We start from the raw sequence: 13,692 nt of genomic DNA, 5'->3' as shown, positions 1-13,692 counted from the left end.
GGGTTGAATCCACATTACGCATTTTATTGCAATTTATCAAAAACATGGGGGTGCATGGACATTTGGACCTACAGTAATGGTTATTGATGGGGATAGAAATGTCTTCCGTGCCTTTAAAGTGTGAATAATCATGGTACCATGATCAGGATCAGTGGTCCAGGTAACTGCCAATATCTGGCAAAGAGGATATTTTGGAGGTTTGCGCTCTCTGAGTGCTCTTTTTCTAAATGTTCCCTACTACTAGTCTGGAGTTCAACGGTTCAACAGTTGGTAATGATACACCAGTAAACTGGGTTTGCACTTTGCAGGAAGTGATTGGTGGAAACTGGCCATGATGTGGAGTATTTTTGTGGCAAAATGCTTCACTGATAATACTTAGTGTAAACTGGGGATAAATGGTAAAAACTATACTATTATAATTCAGCCTATCAAACTCTGAAAAGGGTCCTATCAAACAGGCACATATTTGGCGAAATACAGTAGATAAATCCAAATTCCAGTGCCTATGTCAGTAAATGTGGTGCTGATGAAGTCGAACATAGTCCAACTGTTAAATAATGTCTGGTTGAAGACTTTGATTATTCCCAGTTGCCAGTAAGCTCTAGCCAGGCCCTTTGTATAAGCACCGTTCTCTGACTGAAGTCTAAACATTAGGAAATTCAAAGCAAACAATTAAAGGTATCCACACCCCACGAGACACAATATCCTTTATCTTCTGAAGCTGACAAAAAATTAGGAAAGAACTACTGTGCTAATATTGACACTCCATAATCATTCACCCAATCTTCTATTTCCTTTAGCTGTTTGGTTTCAGCCTTATCGAGACAGGATTAACCAACTTTATTTATGTGCAAAATGAAATACTGTTAAAAACAAGGAATTAAAGTGTGTCTAAGGTACTTCTTACTGCTTTACAGTGTCTTTGTTAAAATCTATGACTTAAATCATATTTTCATTTAAAAGGTACATTTAAAAGTCTTTTTGAGATGAAGCTGATAAAATTCACAATCCGGTCTCCCACCTAAACAATTATTGTTCCAAACCTTCTAAAGATTGTAAACGATGAGCTATTTTTCTCCTTCTGAGTAATAAACTGTGAGGACAAATGTTGGGCTCACCCTCTGACAGGTGCTACGTAGACATATTCAATGGATTTCACGTAGCTAAATATAAAAACTGTCTCGTTTACTCATTTGTCCTGATACAGTATGTAGTCCCCTGGTTGGTCACGGTGATCATGTAAAAATGCCACTTATAATTGGCCTCTTAGTACAAAGCTGTTAATAAGTGGGAGTCTCTCCTTAAAAGTCAACACATGAGGCCCTGCGAACCATTTTCTTGTGCACAGACATGAAAAAGAAGCCTTCCGACCATCAATCACACAAAGAATAAGCCTGTGTGTCTTTTCAGTCTACCGTACATCACAGAGAGATTCCAGAGAACCCCTGAAGGCTGAAGAGCATGAAGTGGCACGACAAGATGATTTGTGTACAGTAGCAACACGGCCTAAACCCTAGAGGAGTGTATAGTTTACACTGTGGATCCCTTTCTACACAATACACAGACAAGCCTGGGACCTGGGATTGTTTCTGCTGTCTTGGAAATCTGTACTTAGTTTGTCACGATCAATATTGTAAGAACCGACTCTATTATTAATTCATAGTCTGACAAACAATGCTCTGGATTATCGGGCTGAATAAAGCTACTCAATGGACACAAACACTGTTTCACATGGGATTGCTTCAGGGGGTGTAGCATTGTGTTTCATTATTTGTATTAATAGTACTAATGTCCATCCTCAGCTGCATGCCCCCGTCTAATGCTGGGCCAACAGTAGGACAGGTTTTTGCTCGTGGAATATTTATAGCTGTGCATTAAAAGTGGAATCAGGGGGTTTAAGTGTACCAATGCAGCAGCGCTGCTGTTCCTTTGTCTGGGCCTGTCCAAAAATGTCTTCCTGGAGGCCATTGGCAGTGCTACATTCACACTGTCAGTGATACCAGACACTGCTGTCCTATTGGAGACTTTAAACTATTAGAAAAAAGAAAAGAAAAACAAAACTCAGCCATAACTCCATCCATTTTCATACCCACTTATTCCCGTTTAACAGGGTCGCGGAGGTCTGCCGGTGCCAATTTCCGGCTCTCATAGGGCGCTGGGCGGGGGTACACCCTGGACAGGGCGCCAGTCCATCACAGGGAAACACAGACAGACAACCATTCACTCTCTCATTCACTCCTATGGGCAATTTAGAGACTCCAATCAACCTTACAGTCATGTTTTTGGATTGTGGGAGGAAGCCGGAGTACCCGGAGGAACATGCAAACTCCACACAGAAAGGACCCAAGTCCACCCCAGGGCTTGAACCCAGGACCTTCTTGCTGTGAGGAAGACATGCTAACCACTAAGCCACCGTGCACCCTCAGCCATAAGTCACATTTTCCATCTGACTTGACAAAAAATGTGAAATCTAATGGATTTACTTTAACAAGTCACAGATTTGTCCAATACGATTGCAGTGGTAAGGGCGATAAAATCTGATTATAAATTGTAAATACTCTAAATATTTTCTTCTACCTTAGAAGATAGAGAAGGTGATAAATTGGACTATAACGCCATCAAGTGGCTCTTCACTGCACAACATAATCCTGTTAACATCACCACGGCTACATGATGACAGAGGAGAAGATGTTTGCATTCCAGCAAGAGGACATTAGACCTTAGGCTGCAGATTTCCATGAAGTCTGCATGTTCTCCCTTGTGTCTGTTACAATGGTGCTCTGGTTTGACCTCAACCAACAATGTAAAGGCATTCATGTTTGGACCATGCAACAAAAAGGAAATAGTGAGCCAGTTGATGGTTAAGGTTGACATTACAGCCTCAGTGCTGGGTTCAGGTCCTGTGCCCTGCTTTGAGTCAGCTGGGATAGACTTAAGGAGACCCCCTATTGCAGTGTTTCTCAAATGGGGGTACGCGATCGCACTACAGGAGGTACTTGAGAGAGAGATGGTGGCAAGTTAACAGATGAAAGCATTAAAAATATGAGGTTTGTATTGTCTATTTTTAGTTAAAAGTGATACCCATAATAATGATGATGGGAATGATCTTGATTAGAACATGAACTGAATAGTCTTGGTCTCACACAAGGTGGGAGATGATGGAAAATTTTAAAAACTATAATGGTTCCACTCCATTTATTAAAAAAATTAGATTATTTAAAATGTGTTATCACTCATTCATTCCATCATTGTGCTCTAGTTATTTTTTTTTTAATATTCTAAGCCAAATGGTGTAGTCAAAGGGGGTACTTGGATTCAGAAATAAGAGAAAGGGGGTATTTTCCTTGTTTGACCACTGTCCTGTTAAATAAGCAGGATGAAAGGGGGGAAAGTTCCAGATCTCAGTGTTTTTGTGGGGAATTTACAACTTCTTGTCATCTGATCTTCTCAATTGATGTATGTATGTTTGGCACATAATCCCCGATGACACAATGCATCATCTTCTCTTTACAGCAAAAAGTGGCAGGTTTGTTCACCATTTGTGTTGTTTTTAAATGCTCAAATTTTCTTGCTTGGATGAATCAAGTGTCGTTTTAGTTCAGGGGCCAAACCTAGAGCATTTTAATCTGAAGTGGGCCAAAGATTATTGGCAGGAAAACGAGCAATTTCATCAGTTAAGTGCCCAAGTTTTGTTTCTATAATTTATAAGTAAAAAATGTAAGGCACTAATAAAACCCAAGCAATAAGTGATTAATATCAATCCCTGTAGGATCTTCACTCAAATTTCCTTGATTTTGTGGAATAATTTGAAGAAAATTGCTGGATTTTATCAATGACATTAGCAAATAACTACCAGCAAGCGATATAAGCACAGGGAAAACTGAGCTGTACAAATATTGTGGAGTTTGACTTTGAGTATTTGGAGGGTAACGTACACAATAATTCAAGTTTTCTCTGTCATGTTTCCAGTCCCCTACGAGAAGAATTGGATGCTCAAAGGACCGAATTTAGCCCCCGGGGCCTTGAGTTTGATACATTAGATGCTTGTTAGAGCATTTTTTGTTTTGGATCTCAACGCATAATACAAAAAAGTATTTTTCCTCCATGAATAGAGAAAAATGACAACAAACCCAAAATTTTAAATTATGTGACATGTTGGATTCTTGTACATAAATGTCTGGTTTTCTGTCCATTGTGATAATTCATTGTTTTGATTTGTTTTACACATCTTACACATTTTACACAAAGTGAAACAAGTCTCTATTTATTAGGTTGAAACCAAAAGGTGGACATTTATCTTCAAGCAAACAAATTTAACAAGAGCAACCAAAAGAATAGTATCCAACTGCACTTCTATAAAAACATAGCACACAAAATATAGCCTTCTTGATCATGTTTTTTTTTTTTTTTTTGTAAAAACTCCAGAGTGTTTGATAAATTCCTCCATGGATTACACAGATGTCTTATACAAAAGACAAGCCTAATGTATTATTTACAAGTTACTTGCTAATAAAAGTAAGCAAATACATAAACAGTGTAACCCCAAGATGTGGCTGTGGTTCGAGCATTTACTGACGAGTTCGCACCATAAATTACTTCCTTTAAACAGCCTGGGAACCAACGAAATCATCCTGTTGTACATGTTGTGTTCAGACATGCTATATTACGGACATGAAGGAAAAAATTATAATAAATACAACAGTTTAAAAAGAAAATTTGGATTTTAAACACGTTACATTAAAAAAAAAATACCCCACATAATCAAATTAAAAAGCAAATCAATTTAAAATCTAACAAAAGACTATTTGCTGTAGGACTGTGTTACAGAAATGCAGGAATTCACCAAAACATTAGTGATACTAAGCAAGAACCGCAGACATGGAAAACAGAGTTAAAGGTCAGTTGGTGAGTAACAATACAGAGCATGTGGTAAAAGGAGGACTTCAAATAGCCGTTTCTATTCACTACGACAGAATATGCATTATTCTATACACAACAATGACCAGAGTGTAAATGTCTTAGAAATAAATTATTTCAACACAACTTCCACCTTGAATATCCCTGAGAACATAATTTGGTTCAGTACTTTTAAGTTGGACTGATTTTGATTCAGCTCGTGACATGAAATTTGTAAAATTCTCAAAGCTTTTTTTCTTTGCAAGTTCACTGCCAATAATGCCATCCAAGTTCATAGCACGATCTTTACAAAGAACTACTTTGTAATGCAAAAAGGATTGCCACCAAGAGGCAGTGTTTAAAATCGTACCTACACGTGCAGGCTGGTTTTTTTTTTTTATTCTTACCGTGTTCCACATGCATCAGAGGAACATTATTTAGAAGGACTGATTGGCATTTGATGCCTAAGAGATAAATTAAAAACCAAAAATTAAAAGAAGTCACAGTAGAAAATAGAGGGGAAACACACTGCCTTGGCTTTATTATTACAGTTTACCCTGATTGAAATTGGTTACGTGTATAAAAACAAAAAGCCAATATTTCTGTGCATAAATTTGACTAACATCAGGAAGAACTTTTCTGTTCTGTTAGTCGATGAATCCTCTTCCATCTCCTGGTCCTTATGGAGACTTCCTTGGCATTCACCAGTTTCCTCCTCCTGCCATCTTAAACTGCTTCATCCTCTTCCTGGCCACTGTCATCAGAGCCTACATACACACACACACACACACACACACGCACGCACAAAAAGACACGTTCATAAACTTAATGTCAGTAAAAAAGACTTCAGGTGAAAGGGAGAAAACTAGCGACAGTCAGAGGGGTTTCCCAGGGGCCGACAGTGGTGAATTTGAAGCACTGCTGGTGAGAGTGAGTTCTTACCATCGATCACTATTTCTCCATCATCCTCCTCCTCTGGGCTCTCATCTGAGAACAACAGACGTCTCGTCTATTCAGTTTAACCTGCATTCCTCATACATGTACACGTGAACTATGATGGAACCCAGTGCACTGAAAGCTAAAAGGTGTCGGTAACTGGAAACGTTCAATTAGAACTTCCCAAATCGTCACGTCAGCCTTTTTAATACTAAAGGCTTCTGATTGGTCTATTCTCCAACACAAGCCATCAGGACCTTAAACGCATCAGTGTGGTCTCAGCTGCTGGATGAGCTCTGATTTTACACTGACCTGCACTTGGCCCCCTGTCATCGTCCTCTTCCTCCTCTTCTTCTTCTTCTTCTTCCTCCTCCTCACATCCTCCTTCATCTTCCCCTTCCTCTTCCTCCTCCCTAGAGGGGCTTGTTTTACCCTCACCACTCTCTCCTCCAGGCTCCTCGTCCGAGTCAGAGATAACCACACACTCATCTCCATTACTATTGTCAGCACCTCTGGCTCCAGTGCTGCTGCTACCAGAGGGAAAATGGAAAACACAGACATGCACATTTAGTTTTACCAACAGTAAAAACATCCTTTGTTTTGCAACTGAAATCAAAAAACAATGAACGCGTACACATAGATTATCATTTCAATATGAAAACTGATGCAGAATTTAACCCTCTGGGGCCGAAGGCGTTTTTGCTGTTTTTTCACTGCGTTTGATTTTACCTTTAGATTTCATATTAGGGAACCGATATGGGTTTTTTAGGGCCGATGCCGATTCTTTTTCCATCAGCCTTGGCCGATGACCGATACGGAGTGCCGATTTTCTTGAGCTGATACTACTTTTGCTCCCTCAATTTACATCAGAAAAATTACACAATAATGATGATAAATGGTACAAGTCTCAATTAAAAAAAAGGAACATTTATTGAAATGAACAAAGGTGAGGTAAAACGATCCATAAACCTTGCATGTTTGGTATTATTTTTTTCAGGAGAAACTCCCAAATGTGACTGTGAAGTATTGTCTTTAATATGGCATACTGTATTAACACAGTGGATCTAAAACCACTATAAAAACTCAAATTCGAGAGAGAAAAAGTTAGGTTTTTTTTTACTATTAAAGTCAAACATTTTTAACGAATCATTTTTATTGCTTGTATAGCAAATTTAAACTACACACTTCAGAAACTTACATCCAGATGAATAAAAAAAACAGTTATATATAGCTATTTACAGTGAAATGTAAGCAATGTCTCAGGCAATTTTGTATAACTATTTACAAAAAAAGTATGAATCATAAATACAGGGAAAGACAAATTATTTCTGCCTCATTGTGTTGATATAAAACAATAAACGAATATACCAGACACTACACTACACTCTAATCTCACTCACTACACACTAAGTAAACAGTCAAATCATTTAAAGACTGGTTTGTAGTTTGACATCCGCATTTTCGACACGGGCTGAAACACAGATCCAAGGACGCTGCACTTTTCCGCTATTGGCTCTTCAAATTGATCATGTGATCATGAAGCACTGGTGCGTCCGTCGGCCCCAGAGGGTTAATACACCTGGCTGGTAGAGGTGGAAATATAGACTTTGCAACAAGAAATTGCGATATCACAACATCACAAGATAAATAATCGATGGTACGAGAGGCATAATGTAAACGTGTTATTATACTGTTGAAAAAGAACATGTCTTTATCTCATATCTGAGCTGTGTATACTGTTCTAGTTTGATGTTTTAAAAAACTTGCACAAATGGGAATTTTCTATTCAAGAACATCATGATGACATGATTTAGTTTGAATTTTAGACTGGCATGAGCTGTCAGTCTGTTTTGCGTTCTATTTGCAGAGTGGCACGTTTTGCAAAGAAATGATATCAATGTTTTTATGACTGGAGAGAATTTAAATTGAGTTCTGGAGGATGTGATAAAAGAAATTAGTAAACTACAGACTTGGTTTGGATATAATAAGCTGTCATTGAATTTAGATAAAACCAAAATGATGATATTTGGGAATAAACTTAACTCGGTAAAAATATCAAAATAGATGGGGAACAAATTGAGATAGTAACTAAAAATACATTCTTAGGAATAATACCGAATAAGAAAATTAGTTGGAAGTCTCAAATCAATAAACTATCTAGAAGCATTTCATTAATATACGAAGACAAACATGTACCAGTATTTGACCAGGCAGCACTACATATTTTGTTTTTCTTGTTCATTTTTCTTTATTTAACATAATGTGTTGATATATGGGGAAACTACTATAAAACTGTACTACATCCTATATGCATGTTACAAAAAACGTACGTACATAAGGAATATCATTACAGTAATGATTTGTTGGATGTTGGTTTTCCTTGTGCAGAGGACTTGGTTGTTCTGATGTATTTTACAAAGATGCAACATTGTGTTAGATAAAACACAAGTTTTTTTTTCTTTCATTATTTGGAAAATTCTGAGTGAGAATAGAGGGGAATGTTGAACTTTAAAGATATGTACATATAATGTATGGGATGCCTATGCAGGCAACATAATCGTAACTCAATAAATACATTTAAAAAGATTAGTCTTTTTTATTATAATTACTAGGTTTTTATTGGAGTTGAAAAAGTTATACCAATAGTTATTTTTCAAACTGGTTTTTTGGCCTTTTCACTTTTTCCAAAAATATCATCTTGTATCTTTACCATGAGCCCAGTATCGTATATCGTCTCATTTCGTGAATGTTGGATATCGTCCCACCCCTACTTGATCACACTGTATAATGCAGATAACGATCGGTGGGTTTTTACCTGCCGTTCTCCCTCGGTTCCCAGAGAGGAGTGAGGTAGTATCTCAGAGGATCTCTGTACAGGTCGTCCTTTAGAATCTATACAGCAGCACAAAGAGCATCACAATCAGTTTCTACTTCATGTGGTCACATGATCTCCATAGAACAAACTACACAATCAGCCTTATTATATTACACACCATGTAATCAAGATTGCAACAAGACGTAGTATACAGAACAAATATGTATGTGTTTTTTTAATATTACTGATCCAAAGCTATGGGTGAAATCCTGCGTACCTGTGCTACATCGTCTTGTCCGGGGTTGCTGTGGTCACTAAACCAACTGAAGAAGGTCTCGTAAACGCCACGTGATGATTTCCTGGGTTCGCTGTGGGCCGTCAGGTTGTGACCTCGATGCCACAGGATGGGGTTGGAAAATGACATTGGAGATCCTAAAACCATTAACAGACAAAAGCTGGGTTTCCATTACAGTTTTTCGCAAAATAAAAGCAATATTTCTCAAGTTTTCGGCAAAGTATAATTGCACTTTGAACGTGTTTCCATTGAGGTTGTTTTGGGCAGGAGCCTCGTAACTCTCGTGAAATTTCATCTAACGTGACTTCGCTGCAGAACCTCCTTATAACACTGCATTCCTTTGTTGTTTTACATCTAATGTGGCAGCAATATTTTATTTTTTTAAGTCTGACGCTAAGAAATGTCTCAGTCTCCTCGTCTGTCCACACGTACCACGCCATGTTTTCTCGGAGAGAAGTGGTCATGTGACCAGGTACGTCACATCCTGTAATTGCAGAAAAAGTGTTTCTATATCGCTTTTGTGATACATTTCAATATCAAAACACTAAAATATGTCATCATGAAAGTGTAAAAACTTTTTTTTGTGATATTTGAGTGTTTTTTTTTAATTCAAGTGTTGTCATTACCAGTTTTTATTGCGCTTTTTCCAATTTTGTGCATTTCCACAAGTAATGAAAGCACAGCTAAGGTCATGGTTGTCTCGCTAGTTGATGCCATGTACTGTATATATATTTAAGCCTTGAAATGTGCAAGTTCATTTCTAAGAGAAAATACATTTTCCCTTCAACTATGGAGGTAGATTTGTGTCTTTATTATTGAATTAAAAAAATCTAAATAAACTACTTTTCAATCAAAACAAAAATCACTTCAATCCAAAATAAATAATTTCTATCAAAGGAAAAAAGTGCTCAAATGCAAAAAAAAATATTTAAGACCCAAATAATTGCATTTGAACACTTTTTTTTTTTTCTTTGGTTGAAATAAACATTTTTTGATTGAATAACAAAGACACAAATCTACCTCCATATTTATGGTAACTTGTCATTTATTATCATTATCTTAAATGCAACTTATATATTTAAAATAAGTTTGGTTGTTGTATGTATACTTAATAATAAAGAACTGTTATTTAATAAACTCAATCCTGCTTTTAGACCCACTAATCCAAGTATGAGTTTGGACACTGGGTGGCTCACATGTCACATCCACATTCAAAAATAAATGTTTCACAATTACAGGCGCCTAAAGACTAGGGCTGAATGATTTTGGAAAATAATCTAATTGCGATTTTTTTTCCTCGATATTGCGATTGTGATCTAATATGCGATTTTTTTTCTTCAAGGGCCTCTTGTCATGTATTTTTCAATGAACACAAGCAATAAATCAATTTGTTTCACAATAAACAAATATTCAGATTTATTTAAACTTTAAATAAATATAAAATTTAAAGCACAGATTACCACAATCAAGCAAACAAATCTGTGGCTTTACCTCTTCAACATATCTAACTAACTTCACGTTTCATGAAACATGTGGACTGAACTTAACAGGACAAGACAAGACAGGAGAAATAAATAATTTTTAAAAAAACTGCAGTCTTTGCGATTAGAAAACTGCATTAATAATATCGCAAATGGAATTAATTGTTCAGCCCTACTAAAGACTACATTAAAGTGTACTACTGTATTTCAGTTCATTAAGAATGACAACAAAGTGGACTGAATCCCTGGGTTCACCTTTACCTCCCATCCCAAGGTGCAGCTCTTTCATGATAATGTTGTTTTGAAAGTACGGGTTGCGTCTGAAGTGGAAGCGAATTCTGTAGCCCAGTTTGTTATTCTTGAAAGTCTCAATCTGTGGGAATCAAGATGAAATGAAATGATTGAATTGTTCCGACAGCCAAAAACAGTATGTGAAATAACACTAAAGCGTTACCTCCAGGTCAGTCATGTAACTCAGGGCGTCTTCATCAGTTTCATCAATGTGAGCTGAGAGATGAGGATGGTTCAACAACTAAGACATGGCAGTTAAAGAGAAAACACTCCTAAAGAAGTTTTTAAGTTGCAGATTTAAATCAAACAATGACTTTTTCATTTCAAGGATACAGCTGTCACCCAAAATCCAGGGATGGTTTTCGTTATAGAGCTCCTTTGATCCAGATGTGGGCGTCGCAGGCGGCTGACCTTCTGCTCCAGTCGTTGGTGTAACCGGGCGCTTTTCTTCTCCAGAGCTTCCAACCTCATCTGGACTTGTGCGAGGAGAGCCACCGACTGCCTCATCTCTGGGGCCATTTTCACTGAGACAATGGCACACTCTCCATCATCATTGTCCTCATTGTCCGATGGGAAAGAAGAAGAGCTCGGAGTGGAGGAAGATCCAGACAAGGACTCATCTCCATCCTCAGCTTCAGGCAGGTCATCTGCATCCTCTCTGTCAGCGATGTGCATAGAGGTGGAGCTGTCTGCTGCTGCCGCCTGGGTTCTAGAGTCCACTCTATGGCTCCCACGTGGTTTGGGTTTGGTGTGTTTGACCTTCTCAGATGAGCAGGGGGTCTCTCTGCTGTCCTCTCCATCACCTCCAGTGAGACTAGCCAGAGCCTCAGCAGCTGCTATGGCTGCAGAGTCGGACTGGACACCAGTCCCTGATGGGTGATGATGCTGCTGATCCGGGACTTGACTTTTCTTCTTTGCATCTGATGGCTGATGTTTGTGGGTGACACTGGCTGCACTGGAGCTGTTGACGGGCTGAGAGCTGTGCTTTCCCGGTGAAGCCTGGCCCTGACCCCCCGCTGCTTCCCCACCCTCCGTTTCACCATCTTTTTTGCAGCTTTCTGCACTCACCGCTGATTCCTTAGAGCCGTCGTTAGCTCTGGTGGTCTTACTGGGGATGGAGCTCTCTTCATCCCGCTCTGATGATGTACACCGTTTTTTAGCTGCAGACTCAGTGGACTGTTTGCAGTCCGTCACCTCGCTCATGCTAGCTAGCTAACACGCTAGATAAGCCGTCGGTTCCGATGTAGTAAGTTTAAACCCGTGATAACGTGGAGCTGACCGCTGAGGAGGCTGGGGTGTTTTGGTGATCGGGTCCAGGTTCTACCTACATTTTGGGTGGAGGAAATAGCTCCAGTGGTTTCCCGCGGCCTGTGAGATAACTAGCACGCTGGATGCAATGCTAACACGAGCTAGCTGCGTTACCCGACTCTCGTGTGTACACGGGAACCAACACGTCGCATTTCCACGAATAAAATCCCAACAATGAGTCCAAATGGTGTTCTAGTCCCGCGAAGCGACGCGCAGAGTTGTTTTTGTAGTTTTGTGTTTGCTCTACACGTTAGCTTACTATCCGCGTAGCGACGTAAAGAAAAACAATGCACTGATTGGCTGCGACGCACCGCGCTAAAACATCTCCACCAATCATTAGCAAAGGTGTGTTTACACAGAGGCTTTACTGCGCAGTCAGTTTACATACGTCAAAGCACGCAAAGGCGTTTTTAAACATACAACAAAAAGCTGATCTCTTGTAAAATTGCATTAAAAAAAGTCCGCAAAAAAGACTGTACAGTAATTTGAAAAAAAAAATTATATATATATAGCCAACACGTTTTTTGTTTTTTTTTAAAGATTACCATTTATTGATTTTTTAATTTTTTTTAAATATCCTGTTTAATTAATTAATTAATTAATTAATAAAAACAACAATTGCTATCATTTTTATTTTGTTGGTGTCCTGCAGCCTAAAATGAGTGCCTAACTCATCAAATTGAAATAAATTCAAAGTAAATTTGACTATCTCAGTTGTCAAATGTTTGTACTTAGTTATGGTATAGTTTTTTCTTATTATTATTATTTATTGTTATGCACTACTATGATATTATAATAAAAAATTAAAAAACAGCAAAAGTTTTGTATCTTGTAAGTTTGTCGATTTGATGAACAAGATTCCTATTTCAATGAACATTTCAGATTTTTTGACTCCACTATTATTATCTGGATGTATTGTGTCTTACAAATTTGTAAACATGTTAAAAAAAAATATATAGTTTCTTCTACTTTTGACCCTGATAATATAAGCATAGGGTTTTGTGACATTCAAGCATTAATTCATAAATAATTATTAATAATTTTATAAAAAATGAAAGAAAGAATGCATATCGTTGTTGTTGGCTTGTACTTCCATGTTAGTGTAAATGGAAGCAAACAGGGTTTGGAAAAACTCTCAGCATTTTGTTGCAAATGGCTTCTATATTTATTTATTCATTTATGTATTTATAAGATAAGATAATCCTTTATTCATCTCGCAAATGGAGAAATTTAGTGTTACAGTAGCAAAACAGGATAGCAGAAGAAAATCACACAGTGCAAAATTAAATTAGATAAGAATATACAAATAAAAAATATGCATCAAAAAATTGTTAAAAAGAGCCAGTAACTTCAAGATGTAAGTCTGTTTGAACACTATCATTCACACAGTGCATATAAGGTTGGACATATTATTGCACAAGCAGTCCCATAAATTATTATTGCAATGCTAATCAAAATGAAAAATACAAATACAAACAAGATCATTATTAAGTCTTAATTATTAATATCATTAAATCTATTTTATTTTATTTTATTTTTTTTTTAAACAAGCTGTCTTATTGAGATCGAGATCTCTTTTACAAGAGAGACATGAGAACAACAAACATGTACACGTGCAGTTATCTCCAAAATTAAAAAAAAAAGCTGCATGGCATTGCACCTGAATATAT

At 37.6% G+C, this 13,692-nt stretch overlaps 1 protein-coding gene across 5 annotated transcripts; it reads right to left on the bottom strand.

The window, feature by feature from the left end:
• Positions 1 to 4,395: 4,395 nt before the first annotated feature.
• On the bottom strand, positions 4,396 to 12,334 carry tspy (testis specific protein Y-linked). Of its 5 annotated transcripts, none has more exons than XM_028453897.1 (8): positions 11,048 to 12,334; positions 10,878 to 10,955; positions 10,679 to 10,796; positions 8,925 to 9,079; positions 8,648 to 8,724; positions 6,145 to 6,359; positions 5,839 to 5,883; positions 4,396 to 5,663 (listed from the first exon to the last, which is right to left on the bottom strand). In XM_028453897.1, the coding sequence occupies exons 1-8, from the start codon at positions 11,915 to 11,917 to the stop codon at positions 5,623 to 5,625; spliced, it is 1,599 nt and encodes a 532-aa protein (XP_028309698.1). In that variant the 5' UTR covers positions 11,918 to 12,334; the 3' UTR covers positions 4,396 to 5,622. The 5 variants fall into 5 exon arrangements, with proteins under 5 accessions (XP_028309698.1, XP_028309697.1, XP_028309700.1 ...); XM_028453896.1 differs by having other exon boundaries at positions 6,145 to 6,362; positions 11,048 to 12,332; XM_028453899.1 differs by having other exon boundaries at positions 10,685 to 10,796; positions 11,048 to 12,331.
• Positions 12,335 to 13,692: the final 1,358 nt, after the last annotated feature.

This window comes from Gouania willdenowi, chromosome 7 (assembly GCF_900634775.1).
Source record: "Gouania willdenowi chromosome 7, fGouWil2.1, whole genome shotgun sequence".
Taxonomy (NCBI): Eukaryota; Metazoa; Chordata; class Actinopteri; order Blenniiformes; family Gobiesocidae; genus Gouania; species Gouania willdenowi.
This window is presented reverse-complemented; position numbering and strand designations above follow the sequence as displayed.

Excerpts from the sequence above, each read along its gene's own strand:
- tspy (XM_028453896.1), bottom strand. The coding sequence starts at position 11,917 with ATGAGCGAGGTGACGGACTGCAAACAGTCCACTGAGTCTGCAGCTAAA. Across the intron at positions 9,080-10,678 it reads CCTTGGGATGGGAGGTAAAG|GATCTCCAATGTCATTTTCC; the intron begins GTGAACCCAGGG and ends TAATGGTTTTAG. Across the intron at positions 5,884-6,144 it reads TGACAGGGGGCCAAGTGCAG|ATGAGAGCCCAGAGGAGGAG; the intron begins GTCAGTGTAAAA and ends TGTTGTTCTCAG.